General features: G+C 41.3%; 1 protein-coding gene across 4 annotated transcripts in view; it reads left to right on the top strand.

Moving 5' to 3' along the window:
• fcho1 (FCH and mu domain containing endocytic adaptor 1) overlaps positions 1-17,209 on the top strand; it is a 62,329-nt gene that overhangs the window by 159 nt on the left and 44,961 nt on the right. For all 4 annotated transcript variants that reach the window (XM_019346809.2, XM_013271269.3, XM_005451853.3 and 1 more), the window contains exon 2: positions 16,244-16,294. In XM_019346809.2, the coding sequence (XP_019202354.1) occupies positions 16,268-16,294 (27 nt within the window). In that variant the 5' untranslated portion in view covers positions 16,244-16,267. The remainder of the gene's footprint in view (positions 1-16,243; positions 16,295-17,209) is intronic.

Below are 17,209 nucleotides of genomic sequence, written 5' to 3'. Positions count from 1 at the left end.
TAATACATTCTTCATTTTCCTTCTGCCTTCCTTTGTGACATTCACTGTAGGCAGAAATAGCCTAGAAAGACTGCGCTAGTGCTACCGCTATTAAAAATATCGGGCACTAGTAGACACGCTTATTTGACATCTGAAGCGAGGGAAATCCAGCTAACGCTGAAGGAGAAACTTGGGTGAGACAAGTACGTGGGTATAAAATATAAGCTATGGCCAGAACCTGAACTTTACCTTAATGTTACTGCAGAGGCACTTGCATTTTGTTTTTTGGTCCTGCTAACGTAAACATGTTTAATAGCCTGGGTCACACTGAGAGGTTATTTCTGCTCTGTGATGCTACTTTGCAGTCATTTGGGGGACTTGAGTGAATTTATTGCCACAGGGTTGTGTCATTGGGAGGTGAACTGCTCGAAGATGGGGTTTCCTGCATGCTGAAGCAGGTTGTCTTTCGTTGTGATGATCGTTACTAGACAAGTTTATGCAATCATGGAAACCTTTGACTTATAGGCCGGTGTCGATACTGGTGTTTAAGAGTTTAAAATACTGTATGCTCGTACAGGTATATCTGTGATAACCTGAAAGCAGCTGATAATATCAGCTGTGGTATGTGCGTGACCAGTGAGGATGCCCACAAGGTGGATCAGAACCAGTCCTGGGTTAACTGCTGGACATCACAGATCTCACACCCACTGTGGGGCTTCACTGACTTGACTGTAAATGTATTGTCCTAGATATCCTTTGTCAGTTCTTAGAAGTGTAGCAGGCTTCACCGAGTGACTTGAAGACATTCACCGAGTGACTTCTTCTAATACTTCCAAGCAATAGGTTTATCATTTAATAAATGGACATATTCTCTGGGTTGTGGGCTACATTTCAGTTTGCATGCCTTTTCTGTACCTTTAAAGACACTAAACCGAGAGTTGAAACACGATATCAATAGAACATGGAAATCAGCTGATACCAGCCCCGTTGACTCATATTGGTTATCTGCAAATATGATAGCAAGAGCCACTGGCAGTTCTCTGGAACAATTGGGCAAATAAAAAACAAAAATATTAGACCAATAAAACAAAAATCAGCATCAGCCGGTGGCCAAATGACTGCTCTAGCGTCTTAAACGTTTGTGAAATTCTGGGCCAACACAATGAGTGAAACACTCAACTTAACTGAACACTCAACTCAAGTGTTCAGTTAAGACTGAAAAAGACATATTGGCAGTTTCATAATGTCCTGATTGTCGGTAAACAAGCAAACCTACATGTAAATCAGATCCACCCCCTCTCTCCACGTTCTCTCTGTCACTCTGTTGACTGCTGTCAAATAAAGGTAGATTAAGTAGTGTTAGCCTAATCTTGAATCCACTTGAAAAGGTGAAAGACGTGAAAAATCTTCAGGTGTAAGTAAAAGCTAATTTAATTTTGTTGCATCACTTTTGAGGTGCAAATCAACCACTGTCTGGTTGCACCAAAGAAACCATTGTGTGGAAATCCCCTTTTGACTGCTGATAGACATTCTCGCCATGACATTATGTTAGTTTGCAAACATGTATAGCGTGAGCCGCAGTGTTTGCAACCTCAGACTGTAGCACAGCTGTCTTTCTCTGCGTGTCTTTGAAACCAAGTGGCAGGAGTTGAGAGTTGAAAGCTGCCGGGATCTTTTGATATGAGAGAGGTAAACAACACTCTCCCTTGTGCCTTGACTACAAGAAGGTTCTGCTTCCTCCTGACTGTGAGTCAGGATGAGTGGGATGCAGAGAAAATACTGAAAGGAGGTATTTTACTATCATTAAATAAAGTATAATGCAGCAGCGTCGGGAGGAATGGATTTCTATTCTCAACTCTTTTGTTTACAGACGTCATTAGAACGGATCGCATTTGATCGCTCGCTGTTCATTCACTCACTGAGCTGCGTGTTTGTTCACACCCCCGATCTCTGCCTAAAAATCTGATTACACATGGACCAAAAGTTAGATCTCGATGTAGAAGGACATGTATACTGGTTTCAACATAAATGACGATGCGGTCTAAGTTTGTCATTTTTATTAGGCCGTTTGATGTTGTGCGTTTATTTTGTATTTTGGTTATAGACATTTATAAGGGCGTGTGTTTGCATTGGAGTTTTCTTCCTGGGAGTCTTAGTCTATATTCGGTATGATATCTAGATTCATGTGCATTATGTTCGGTCAAACTGAAGCCATCATCATAGGTTGAGTCTTAAATCAGCTAATTTGGCATTCGCTGAGTAGTTGCTTGTGAAGATGCTGATGTTTAGCTGATTATGTGGCGAAGAGCTTATACCACGGCAGTCGCAAAGAATCTCTGCTCTTCCCACAGTATTCAACAGAATTTAATCAAACTTGTACGCACCGATCACTTAATGAGTCTTCACTCGTACTGTATTCAAGGTCAAGGTCATACTTGTCATTTTAGGTGGCATTTTTCCAATTTTAACCAGAATTGCTGCTCATCCTTGAGTATTGTGTGATTTTTACCGAACCCTGCAGACAGTAATCACCTAATGGATCTTCAGCCCAATTGGACTCAAGGTCGAGGGCACGTTTGTGGCTTTTATGGGCAGCAACCTGTGAATTGTTAGAAAGATGAGTTTATTTATATATATATATATATTTTTTTTTTTAAAGAAGAAAAAAAAAGCTTTTAATGGAATTCAGTGTTTCACATAGACTTGGATTCTGTTTATCAGAGACAGATGGGCAAAAATGTTTCAATGAGTCCAAGTTACCCAGCGTAAAAGCCTCTGTGCGTGCGTGTGCGTGCGTGTGTGTGCGTGTGTGTGCGAAACACTGCATCTTTCAAGACAAAAGCACACAAACCTACAGATATTATTACGTGCCTGGTAAGGCTTTGCATTATCTCTGGAGCAGCTGAAGACAGAAAGTCTGGCTGTCTGAGTGCTGGACAGGTGCTGTGCAAGAGATATGGATAAATATTGTACGGTGAGACGTTGCACAGTTCTGCCAGTGTCCTGTTTTCCACGTATAAAATATTTGACTTTTCGTTATTTGGATTTGGTTTTAAGTCTGGGATTCACACGAACCATCCCAGCTCGTCTGCCTGGCTCTGTCTCCTTCACTGATCGTCACTGAACAGTGAAGAAGTTGGCAACCAGAGTTCTTCTCATCATTGCCAACTTACCAGCTGTGTTGCTAGATTTAGTCCTTTCACACTTATTTTATTTGTTTATTTATTTTTGTTGTTGTTTGTTTTGTCTAAATATTACGTAGTGCTGCTAAGCAAAGCACTGAACACTGACCACTGGCTATAAAAATGTATTCACATGAGCAGTGGTGCTCCAGGACTGATCATTACACTGGAGTTTTTGAAAGGGCAAAACAGTTTGGAGAGCTGTTGGTTAATAGGTTATATCTGTATTTACAAGAGGTGGGAATAACCAGACACCCCACAATATGATATTATTGGAATTTGTAACATTTTCCAGTATGATGATTAACCTTCCTGTTCTATGGGAATATAAGCAGAGTAAAATCAGCTAGCAGCCCATGGATTCGAGTCCCCTCGAGTTGATTCATATAGACTGATGGCAACATGTTGACAATCTATGCATTTTAAAATTTAGACAGTAAGTACTGAAAATCTTCAGCTCTGTCTCTGAGACTGATTGCATTTGGTCCAAGTCAGACACCATTATTTGTGCAATCGCCTTGTAATTGCCTTTTTATTTATTTATTTCTGTCCCGTCTCTCACCTCTCACGAGCCTGGTTCTGCCAGAGGTTTCTTCCTGTTGAAAGGGAGTTTTTCCTTCCCACTTTTGCCATATTCTTGCCCAAAGGGGAGGGGGGGGGGGCATTGATCTTTACCTTACTATATAAAGTGCCTTGAGGCAACTGTTGTTCTGATTTGCCACCATATAAATAAAATGGAATTGGATTGACTTAATCAAAAGGGGCCATGAGTGTGCAACACCACAGGTTGCATTTGTTTGGAGAATGTGAAAAAATCAGGCAGATATCATTTTTATTTTATTTATGTATCTATTTATTTTTTGTAGGGTCCCTAGGTGTAGGTGTTGCTGTCCCATTTGTACTCACGTGACTGAGCCGTTAGTTTACTCGGTTGAGCCGATTTAGGGAATGTTTGCTCGGCTAATGTTATAGGAGGATGGTGGTGCATGAGATGAGCCTCGTTTGTAGGATTCCCAGAGTGTTTTCGTGTATTTTGCAGCGTAACAGCACAGCAAACACAGTAAAATTGTTGTGGGAGACCAAAAGCATGAGCACCTAGGAATCATTCCAGGTGAGATATGTAGTAGTTACTGGTCATTATCTATGCAGCCACAGTGAGTGAGTAAGCCGGCCACCTGAGAAGATAATACAGGCAGTGAAAAAGTACCCAAACCTCTCGTGACACCCTCAAGCATTGCTGACTCGCACTTTCTCTCACCTGCTGCACACAGCCAATTACCGAACCACATACACTCCTTTGCAACCTGATATTTACCCCTAGAGGCAGGCAGAAGAGGAAAAATAAAAAGAGCTCCCTGTTCTGCATTTTAATTTGAAAGCACTAGATGCTCGCGCTGAACTGATGCTTTAACCTGTTCCAACAGTCCTTTGGCTTGACCAGTCAGAAATGCTCATGTGCACACAATTGAGCTCTCCCACGAAGCATTATAGGAGCCACGTGATCAATTATACATGTGCGTCTTCATATGTAGGCTGGAGCGCCGCAAGGCCTTCCCTTGTCTTTGCCAAGCAGGGCAAGACCTAGAGACAGGAAATATGAGACAGGAAACAGTCAAGTGAACCTCTTATGTAATAAAAGAGAAAACTTTCAGTTCTGAGCTGCTCTTTATTTTACAGTAAAATAGTTTTTGTAAAATATTGTGTACTTTTAAAGCAGTTTGAGTTACGTGTAAAGAATTTGAATGAAAACAAGGTTTTAAAAACATAAAAAATGTGTGTAAAACCACGACCTGTCATGAGTGAGTCCAGCCAACGTCCTCCTGTAGCAGATGGGAGGGTCCCGAGGCAGGATGGAGGACTGAGCTCGCCCCTTCGGCTCTCGCCCTGGGTCTGTTTCTGAGTGCTCAGCAGAGCGAGAAGGAGCGTTGAATTAAAAAGAAAAAATTTGCTTAACAGGAACACGGAGAGTGACTTCAATTTAAGATTATTTTAATTACTTCAGATTAAAACTAAAATCAGCCACCAGAGGGGAAACCTCTGAGTCAGTGACAGGTTGTCTTTTCATTGAGAGTTTGGAGTAATACAGCTGTATTTATTGGGTTGTTTTATGTGTGGTGGTGGTTTAATTTAATAGAGAATCTGCAAAAATGTTTCATTTTTTCCATTAATGAAGAAATGTATCAAGCAGTACTGCTCAAAGTTGTTGGTTGCAGGATGAGGAATTTACTCTTTCCTGTGCCTAATACTGTAAATATGTTTTTAATGTTGATCAACCAAAACAAACAATTTAAGGAGTGGAAATCCAAGACAAAATACTAACTGGTTTTCACCGGGACTGTTTGACTATTCTTTAAAGATCACCCGACACCCCAGACTGGTCTCAAATGACTGAGAGTGGTACCGCACCTGTAATATGCGCGTTTTAACTGGTACAGTTTTGAAATATAAAGGAATATTACACCATGTCACCTAATCTTACCAAGTCTCACGTGCTTTGCGAGTGTGATACCGGGTACATACTAGTCCAGCGGTCCCGAACCTTTTTGCACGACGGGCCGGTTTAATGTCAGACAATATTTTCACGGACCGGCCTTTAAGGTGTGGCGGATAAATACAACCAAACAAAATGATACGACCAAGACAAAAACTGGTATTTTGTAAATATAATAATAAACGCAAATTCACTGTGTAATTGTGTAACTTTGTTAGCAGCGTCCTCCTGAAATGCGCCAACAACAGTGAGAGTAACATCCTCCTCTCTGCCCCTTAATGCTCTCTGGTCACTACGGTAACGCTTAAATATTTCTTTCAAAATAAGACACACAACTACAACACGGGAAAAGACCCAGGGAAACCGAGTTAATGATAAAAACCCTGAAAACCATGAATTTCACACCCGAGCCTCAACTCTCGCGGCCCGGCACCGATCCATGGCCCGGGGGTTGGGGACCGCTGTAGTAGAGGGTTCACATTTCTTTTGTTAAATGTGAGTCCCCAAAGTGTTTCTAGATGCTTCCCCAGCAGCAGTAGTAATGGTTTGCTGCTTTTCTTTGTTTTCCGTTGCAACCTTGTGCCATAAAGAAACAAAAATGATTCAATTCTGACTAATCTACCCTTCAAAGAATCTTCTTGTCACCTCCACTGCTGTCCTTTTAAAGAGCGCTTCCTGAATGCCATATGTGACTATAACAAAAATAAAAACGTGTGCTTCTCTAGCTGTGCATAGCTCTCGATGAGCGTCTCTGGCCTTACGCAGCTGGCCGTGCCAAGCTGAGAAGTGATGCTCGGCTGGCACGTTGTCATAGACTGGACTGACTGGAGCTGCATGCTGCAGTAACAAAAGCGCATTCAGGCCGGGACAATGGGGAGCTGACAGCCCGGGTTGTGTTTATCACTCTGCTTTTTCTTTCGCTCTCGTTGCTTTCCTCCTGTTTATTGTGTTTGCCGTCTCTCTGCTTCTCTCTTTTGGTCTCAGTCATTGAAGGCCTGTGCATACGTTCACCAGGCAGCGCGTTTGTCACTGTAAGAGAATAGCTGTGCACAGTGTTGCTTCGTCATTAAACACAGGGTGTAATTCTGTCACGGTAGTGACAGCGATCTGATTGTTGGGTTCAGCGTGTCATCGTTAAAGTGCAGGCTCTGTTTTAGCGCGCTTTTGTTGACTCATTTGTTTTGTGGGCAGCAATTTGTGGGTGCTGAGGTAGTTGTCTATAATTGTAGCAATCATGTTTTTCTTATAATAGACCAGCAATGAATCACCAAGAGGATTTTGGATGTCTGGTAAGATCACAGTCTCATGTGGACTATTGATCTAATCTTTCAGCCTCAAGAAGCAGCCCGACTGTCTGTTTTTGTTTTGTTTTTGTGATCAATCACTTTAATGAGTTTGTTTAAAGGATATCAGCAAGACGTGAAAACGCTCATTGCAAATTGGCAGAGATTAAGCCAGCATGCTGAAATACCAATGCCCATACATTTTCCATTTACATGATGCAAGAGCAACAAATCCTAATAGTCCCGGAGCTAAGGCGGTCCAGCATCCGAGCATGTGATTTGCTTGAATGTTTATTATTAGACTCATAAAGTTAAAGCAGTCAGTCTAATGATGAACTTACTAAAAGTTCTTTTTGTTTTTTCAAGCAGAAGTGAAATATTTTTTTTGGTTTAAGTTTCTCAGAAGTACGAAGGGAGTCCCAAAGTCAGGTCTCCAAAGCGGTGGGGACATAGAGAAACTGTTTGTATGGCTGTTGGCCCCACTGTGGTGGTTGGTCCTTCCTCCCAAACAAGCATGTGCGGCTTCGCTGGGATGCTCAGTCTTGGCTTGGCAGCCCCTGAAAATGGAGCTCCTGTTGAACGCTACCGCCAAGTGTGAACATCGCGCAGTTATTTAATTTTTGAATCCAAAGGGTGATAAACCGGTTGAAGTTCATCGCCAATTGACGGAAATGTACAGACAGTCGTGCATGGATGTCAAAAACGTTCGCAAGTGGTATAGAGAGCTTACAGCCGGTCGGCAGGCGATTCTGCTCCGATGACGAGGTGAAAGATGAGGTTCAACCCTTCCTGAAGGACATGGCGGTCAGCTGGTATCATATGGGCATTCTGTCACAGCGTCTACAAAAATGCATCGACCCAAAATAAATAATTCTTCAACCTTTAAAATGATGCAAATATTATAGAGAATAAACATTTTTTTATTTCTGAAAAAATAGGAGACCTTACTTTTGGGGTCGCCCTCGTAAATATATTGTTGTCATAGACTGTATCGTACAAAGGTTTGTGGTCATTTAGTTATCTCATTATTCTTATTATCCTTACTGTAAAACAGGAAATCTCCGTCTGTCTCTCTGTTTGTTTCTTTGTTCACAATCTCCTCCTACACAATCGGAATTTGAGCTACAAACTTGGCACTTGGGTACATTTTCCGTGCAAACAGTGACGTCGCGACAGCTCCCTACCATTTATGCCAGCACTTTGGGTGTGAGCACTCACTCTGCAGTTTTCCTTGAGTGATAATTCACCACTCAAGTAAAACCTCCACATCAGAGCTGCTGTAGGACAAGAAGAAGAGAAGTCAGAAGCAAAGGTTTTCTTTCAGAAAGCCTTTAACGACATGTTATTCTGTATAATCTGTGAAACTCTCAGCACTGATATTTGTTTTTGGTTTTTTGCATTATGCCATTTTAATTTCACATTGTCTCATTTATATCGACAAAAACCGAATGATGCATAATATAACATCATTGTGTTATAATGTGATATTTGTTGCATTCATACAACGCCTTATAAAAGCATTGAATTTCATGCTGAGCAGCATCAACAGGCCCAACAGTACTGCAGCATGGGCATGATCTAGTAAAACTAACCAGAAATGTTATAAATGAAACTCATGTTTATGGAGGCTCTTTAACATGATCCAAGTTTATCGTGTTTAAATCATAACTGATTACTGGAAACAGCCTTTTTTATTAAATTAGCACAGCTGAAAACTGTTAACATTTTTTAATGTTTTAATTATGCACTCCATACTGTGTACATTAATGCCACTGTTTTGCACATGTCCAACTACCAACCTCTGTATATTTTATATATTTTATTTTATTGTTTACTCTATTTAATTTGTAAAATATGTATACACACACACACACACACACACACACACACACACACGTAGAAAAACATATTTAGTATACACATCCAGTAATGCATATACTCTTATATATTGTGTGTGTGTGTGTGTGTATATAGATATAGATATAGATATATAGATATAGATATAGATATAGATAGATATAGATAGATAGATATAGAGATATAGATATAGAGATATAGATATAGATAGATATATAGATATAGATATAGATAGAGAGATATAGATATATATATAGATATAGATATAGATATATAGATATATATAGATATATAGATAGATATCTATATATAGATAGATAGATATAGATAGATAGATAGATAGATATATCTATCTCAGATTTAGCCATTCTTATATTTTGCTTGTTTTACGTTATTCTATTTTTGCACATCTCTGTTGCTTGTGAAGCTTGCACACAAGAATTTCACTCACATGTACTGTACCAGTGTACCTGCACATGTGACGTGACAATAAAAGTGATTTGGATTTGGATTCTGCTAATCAAAGAATGAATGCATTTGTGTAGCTGAGTATCGTAGCAGCTTTCTGGGTCTCTTCTGTCTCGATTGTAGTTTTAAAACAGGAGCCACTCCCTTCACAGAGCCTGAAAACAGAGAGAATTCGGAGACCCCCAGTGTACCATCGATGAAGAGGAGAAGTATGTCAGTGTCTCTGCTCTGATATATGGACAACTGTACCTGTGAGAACCATGGGTACAGGTCTGTAAAAGAAGTAGTACGTACTATTGTTGAAAACTTCCCAAATTAATTATTATTTCTCAGAGCAATTTGTTTTAAGCTGAAATTCAACCTACAAAAGCAAACGCACCAGACGATTTAGACCGTTTTTTCATATTAACATCAGCACTTTGACTTTTTAAATTAGAAATGTCCCTCTGTAACTCTGTAACTGTGTATCCAGTAGAAATGTGAAAAATTCCTTTGATCAATAATTGTTCTGCCATGGATGTCGTGGAGCTGTCCTGGTAGACACACCTCTGTAACATTGTAACAACAAATAGGAGGATCTGAGCGTGTGCTCGACATTCCTCAGCCTCCCCTTTAAGGTCTATGCCAGGGTGCTGGAGAAGAGTCCTTCAATCCAGGAGGGATAATGCACTTTTCCCCTGGTTGTGCAAGACTGGACCAACTCTTTGTCCACTCGAAGATTTGGTGGACAGAATTTCAAGGCACAGCCAGTAAGCAGAGGGTGGTTTGGTGGCCTTGGGATGACCTCTCTGCATTTTGCTGATGATTTATCAGACGGAGACCTCCAGCTGGCACTGGGGCAGTTTGCAGCCAAGTGTGAGGTGTTGGTGATGACAGTTAGAAGCTCCAAGTCTGAAACTGTGGTGGCGTGCCCACTGCAGGTGCAAAGGTTTAAGTATCTCGGGTTCTTGTTTTTGGGTGATGGATCATAGATGGTTTTGATGTGGCTTCAGCAGTGATGGATTGTGCTGAAGAGGTAGCTGAATGTAAAAGCAAAGTGGTCAATTTTATATGTCAACCTCAGAGTAGACCTCCTAAAGTGTGGGTTTCTCTGCTAAGGCTACTGGTCACATGGCCCTAAAGGTGGTAGACTACGCAAGGAAATTATTTTTAGTATTAGCTAATCAGTTAATGAGTTGTTTCTTCGGTGCTTATAATGTATGTAGTCCCGTTCCACGTGTCATTCTGTTAGCAATGATGAAGAAAGTAAGTGGAAAAAAAATACAATCCAAAATCTGAATATTTTGTAATGAAACTCGATTTTTAACAGGTCAGTGCACACAGGTTTGATATGATGGAAGGAAATGACACGTCCACACTGATGTCTTGCTCTAAATTACTGTCCTCAGTAGTGAGTCATCCCATTGGCAGATGTGGCAGAGCAGTGCTGGAGTCTGTTGGTGGCGGTGACGGGGAAATTGGGCCTGACACAGAATGATCTCTCCTCCACACTTCGCCAAATCAGGTTTAAAACTGATAGTGAAGGACAGCAGAGCTGCTCCGCAGTGCAGCAGACGCCGGTCGCTTCATCGGTTCGGTCCGCCTGCCCTTGTCCTCTCTCACACGGTGTCTCACATCTGCACTTGGGTAACAGCAGTAAGTCTGACTGCTGTTTCTGGTAAATGAATTCATGAATTTAGGGATCATTTAAAGACGCTTTGTTCATTCGTAATAATTCTGTTGATTATTTTTGAGACAACATTTTCCTGTCATTCCCATTTCCCCTCCAGATTTCGTGCAATCGGTAGTTTAGAAGCCAGTGTTATTAAATCTTGTCAGTATTCATGGATTATAAATATCCATCTGTATAATATGCACATGTTGCTATATCAGATTGTACAACTCATTTGGTATTAATAGATGATGCAAAGCATTCTGAAACATTTAGTGATTGTTTGCTTCCTTCTTGTCCTTCAGCTGTTCGAGGGTTTATTCACCTATCCGATTCTGCGGTGTGGCTCGTTTGTTTTATCTTTGAGTCACACTTTGCCTACGTGTCCTTTTTCTTCCTTTCCTCTGTTCCTTTGCCTCGTTTTCTAACACCTGCTTTGCTCCCAGAGCTTGTTACAAATGCGCCTCCTCCGAGGTTAGCAGGGCATCTTTATTTTATGCTCAACTGTGTCATTACATTTAACCCAATTCCATTTTTATTTTGCTTTTTGAGCCAGATGAGGATGCCGGTGTCTGAAAGCGTGAGGAGACACATGGGGACTCGTTCCTCTGTCCTCTCAAGCAGAGGAAGGAGAAAGGCAGGTGGAGGTGGTGAGGAGGCGGGAGTTTGGGTTGACCTTCCCTTACCCTCCCTTCTTCCCTCCTCCCTCCCGTCAGAGAGACATCTGCTAGTAGAGCCGTCGCTGGCAAAAGCGAGAGGAAAGGAAATAAAACTGAGATGCTTAGTATGGGCGGAGAGGATGCATCATTTATATCCTGCTGGAATGAAATGAATTGTGGGTAGTTCATGTTTCTGTATGAGACCTTATTTCATTCCTTCCCATCTGCTTTTGTAAAGTCCTAATTTTTCATGGCAGCCATCTGTGTGTTGTCAGGCAGTGTGAGGGTGGCAGAAGAAGAGGTTAGGGTGTTTTTAATTGATAAGGCTGGCTGCATTTCCTCCCTGTGTGGCTGTTAAAGATATATTTTCCTCCTCGTGTTTAGTTTTAGTTGGATTGCCTGTGTTGCCGTTCTGCATCTGCTCGTCTTTGTGCAAATCTTCGGCCCGCAGTGCCAACGTCAAAAATAAAGGTTGATCGGGTGTGTAGAAAACAGAATTACCTGACGCCGATGAAAGGCCGTTTGAAGTTCTGCCAAAAAAGCATTTCTAAAAATAATTTAATTGCATGTTTTCTCAGAAAAAGGCATGTAAATGGTTTTGGTGCATTTTTAATTGGTGGATAATCAGTCCAATTTTCAGAGAGTAAATATTTGTTAATTTATATATTATTATACTTGATAAATATTCAGGACCGCCCGGGATGCTCTACTACATGTGCCTCTTACGTCAGACATGTTTCTCTGCATTAAAATATTCAAAAGCCGTACATGCTATGTTACCTTTATTGTGTTGCTTAACAGGAGGACTTTTTTCATCCCAAAGAGCAGAACAAGATTCAAGGAATCTGAGAACATGAGTACCACTGCCTATTTTTGAATTTGGCCACATATTTTGGTGCAATCCTCCAAGATAATAAAACACTAAAACAAATAAATAAAAAATGATTTTAAAAAAGCTAGAAATATTGGATGCAGCAGATCGTGATATTGCTGTTAGTTTGGTTTGATTATTGCAGATCCAGCGGTCTAATATTTAACCTAATCTCACTTCACCTCGGCATCAGTGACCAAACATTCATATTCTACAAAGTTTGGTTCATTGAGAGGAAAAAAACTTGTAAACTATGGCCCAACTTTAGTGATTCACACATGACAAAAATTTGTATCACGGTATTTTTAAGACTGTTGTTTCTTAAAATTGAAGGCGATTAGAATTAACATGATTTCTGCACAATTAAGCCTTTATAAATTATAAGGAGTGTGTGGAATATAATGCACTTTAATGCCAACATTAAAAATAAAACAAATAAAATAAAACCACATAAATGTTAGACATATGACTGTAAAGTTGGTCCTTAACAGGTTGCTTGTTTTGTTGCTGTTGTTTTAAACAGAGAAAACATTTGGCCCATTGGTGTTAATGTTTCCACAGCAGAGCAGAACTTCACATGGACACGTCACTCTGTTGTCAGGAAAAACCTCCGTTAGGTTTGCCTTGCCTCGTTCCCCTCGGCGTTTGTGGACGAGATACCAGAGTCTGGTCTCTCCTGTCGATCTATCTGTACAGTTTGCTCAGCTGTTGACAGACTGTTGTGCTACCTAACTACCCAGCATTACCCAGCATGCTTTTCATTAGTGAAATTTTATAAATGTGCGATGAATCTTGTGTATTTATATATGATTTTTAGGTTTAGAACCATTATTGAGGAGGGTGCACAGTTGTACCTCCTCTCACTATACTCCACAGTCCTAGTAGTAACCAGTAATATAAGTCACTCGAGAGGCCACAGAGGACATTTTGCCTTCTCACTGGTCTGGTCAGGTGTAGCTAAAATTTAGGTCGGTGAAGAGTTTTGCAACTTGTGAATAGTTGACGAGTGGTTGCTGAAGGTTGCTCGCAGTGACTAGTGTGAAATTATTTGCAAGGATGTATTTTCGGTGCTGCACTGAAAACCTTGCGATTGCTTTGGTTGCTAGCAGACTCCTGGAGTTGCCTATATTTTGCATGGAAGATGCTGACGTGTCTGCAGACACTTATAAAGTACTCGTTATTCTGCACTGAAACTGTGAAAAGTGCAACGCCAACCAGAAACGGTGTCTGCTCACCTTCACAATAAAAGTTTGAAATGTGTTTACCGCAGAAGCGAGGCACAGCTTTTACTGTGAAGGCAAACGGGCTCTGTTTCTGGTTTTTTCTTACTTTTTCCAAGTTTCACTCTGGAGAGTAACCGGCAAGTGTTTGTACAAGTCGGCAACTTTCATGCAAACTATGGGGAACTGCAGTGATCTGGCAGCAACCAAAGCAATCACAGGGGTGGGACTGTTGGTGCTGCACCCTGCTAAACACGACATATTCAGTAGACGTGATCAATGAAACTTTATCAATATGTCATAAGAAACCGTCAGAGGTGTGTGTCTCACACCCCACACTGTGACATATTACAGCAACTCATGTTTCCAAATGTCAAAAGTGTTTAATTGCTGCCTAACACGTTTCAGCATGTTCACTGCTTGTGTGAGCAGTCAGTAGATGTTATACATGGCAGGAGCAAAAACTGTGCCCACATTTATTTCCTGAATAAAAAATGATCTGGAGTTTGAGAAATCAAGGTCACAGAGTGTCCCACTTCTTCTCGGGGCTCTGTTTGCCCCACAGCTGATTTCAGCTCAACCTCTAGTTGGAACCAGACGGAGAATGCTGGATGTCAGCTACTTCTATACATCCCAGCAGCATGGGTATGGTGCACACCTCTCGGGGTCTTTGTGCCTCTTTGTGCTGCGTCAGGACTGTGAGGATTAGAGCCAAAAAGTATATGTAATTAACTCAGATCTACGAGCAGGTTTCGGTGTCTTTGTGATGCGTCTGTTTTTATCTGGTGTGCTCCCTTTGCCCCCCTTTCTGCTTGCCTAAAAACCATCTGGTGCTCTGGTCAGATCTGCCGTCCCGCTGCACGGCTGCCGTGGAAATCTGTTCAGACAGGATTTATTAGTAGTGGGTTAAAACCTGTAAAATATTCTGACAATGTGGTCCAGTATTTCACTAAAATATTAGGATTGCGTTTTATAAATATCAGGTTTGGCCAATGATAATCATTTGAGGTACTGACAATAAGTTGTTGTGTTTTTTATTAAATAAATTGATTGATGTGCTGCTGTTTGACCTCCACCGCTGACTCGGCCCATATTAAAGGCCAAAGATGATGAATCTTATGGTGGCAGCGCTGCAGTATTCAGTCATTAATCATCTTCAGGAGTTTGTTTGGTTTGTTTTCCACACTGTACAGCAGATATGAAAATATTGGCAAAGTGCAGTTTCGCTGGAAATCAATACACTAATACCATTGATATTCACCGTGTAGCCGCTGCTCCACAGTATTTCCGTCCCTCCTGTGGGCTCTCCTCCTCTGCCAAACACAAAGCTGTCTGCAGGCCTCCAGTCCTGCTGCTGAGCTAATTACTGAGGTGTGAGGAGTTTCAGGTGTGTCTGTAGGTGTGTGTGTACTCTAGGGCTTGCTGTGTTGGTTTCTGTATGTGTTGCTGTTGTCTTATGGCAGGTCACCAGGCCCGAGCTGAATCTGTGCCAATAGAAGGAGAGGGCTGTTGTCAGCGCACACACACACACACACACACACACACACACACACACACACACACACACACACACACACACACACACACACAGCCTCTCAAACGCACACAGTCAGCAGAATAACAGATAACAGGAACCCTGCATGAGGGCAGCCCTGGGGAAACACTTGCCCCATTATGGATTCTCTTGCAAAGGGCAGGATTGCTTTGTGTATACGTGTCATTGAAGTGTTTGTGTTTCTTTGATATAATTGTGCATGCAGGGGATTAAAAGGTGCATGTTGCTCTGCTGCTGCAGTGCATTTCCTGCTGCCACCAGCAAATTAAAAATAACCCTCTCGTGAAAACGGTGGACGCACGACAAGTCGCATCTTAAGCTCTGAGGAGATGGGGTCACATGTTGTTCTGATGTCGTGCGATCTTTGATTTTCCTGTTGGACCGCTCGCACAGACGTGCATCGGCATGTTTCACAGGGCTTGTGTGTCAGTAATAAATTGAAATAAACTGTTGCAATCCACAAATGTTGCGCAGATAAGCAAAGTGTTTGTTGCAGGCATATTCAAACCTAAATGCACCAATAGCTGTGATGTGATGAAGTGCAGCACATGTGGAGACGTGAGCTGCCCGTCGTGCATCTCATCCCTTTCTTTTTTTTCCGTGGAGGTTACCTTGGTCTCTTCTGCCTCGTTCACTCCATCGACTGCTCTCTCTCTCCTCCCCTGTTCTTTCCTCCCCCATCTCTCCTGTGTCACCCCTCCTCCCTCTTCCCTTCGTTCTCTGAATTTATCCTTTGAAGTCATTTGTTCAGCTCCTCTCTGCTCTCCCTCAGGAGTTCCCTTCCTACGCTGAAGGTGTCTCAAGAGTTTCTGCAAAGCTGGACTTTGCTGGAAATTGTTTACGTGCGTTTTGCTGACACTTTGATAGTTTGTCACAGGGCAGAGGAGAATTTTTGACATTTACACATTTTATAGACTGTTACAAAGTGTCCTCCGGGTCATTTTCTTCTCCAGCATGTGGAGAAAATGGGGGGGGGGGATTTAGATGTCACACTTTTCTCTAATGCGGCTCTACCTCTTTCTTACAGATTGCTGTGAAGTTCTGAGTGAAGATGGCATTATTTCAGAACAACTTCTGGGTAAGTGTCTTGAAAACATCTTTAAATGCGAATAACGCTGCAGGACACGTGTTCGAGGATTGCAAGCACGTGCAAAGATCTCTAACTGAACTCGGTCACCTGTTGTAGCTGGACCACAGCTACGACTTACCCAGCTTCTCATTCATATTCTCCGTGGACAGTTGTGCCTCTCTGTTGTGCATCAGGTACAAACAGGAAGTGCTCGTTATCAATAGATACCAATCTTCTATTTAGATCTCAGCTTTCAAGCAGTCTCATTTAAATTCTGCTTCTAGGCAGAGATGATGGTGATGAATGGCTTTTAACTCGCAGTTACTAGTTATTATGTTAAGACTTGATTTATTTAATATAACTCTGTTACGTGGCCGATGTTGTTGCTGGGCATCAGTGATTTTTGGCAACTTGGTTTGAAGAAAATTAATTCATTTAAAAACCAAATCTTTCTGGTGAATGTCAGAGATGGCAAGTTAGTTGAAAGTTGTGGGAAACGTCACCCGACACTCTCCCTGTCACTTCTTTTCATCTATTCTGCATTTTCTTTTATTTTTGGCTGGTTTATAAAGAAAAAATAAAAGCCTTTCAAACCTACTTTAAAAAAAGTAGCTATAAATATTCTTATGCCAGTGCTGGCGATTTGTCTTTTGGTGGAAAATCAAAATCCAGAATCTTTGGTCGGAACCTGAATATTTTTATATGCAAAAAAATGCTGCAAAAGGAAAAGTCCAGTTATGTTTCCCTTCAGTCTTCACATTTTACTCGTATCTGTCTTTGCACACAGAAATTTAACGTGCAAACGAAGAGCTTAAGTAGAGCTGGGCGATATAAGATTTTTTCATATCACGATATGTTTTTTTCATTTCAGGCGATAACGATATATATCACGATATAAGCCAAATAACTATATTTGTAAGATTT

The sequence above is a fragment of the Oreochromis niloticus genome, linkage group LG17 (assembly GCF_001858045.2).
Source record: "Oreochromis niloticus isolate F11D_XX linkage group LG17, O_niloticus_UMD_NMBU, whole genome shotgun sequence".
Classification (NCBI taxonomy): domain Eukaryota; kingdom Metazoa; phylum Chordata; class Actinopteri; order Cichliformes; family Cichlidae; genus Oreochromis; species Oreochromis niloticus.
The sequence above is the reverse complement of the archived record's forward strand: the minus strand, read 5'-3'. Positions and strand labels throughout refer to the sequence as shown.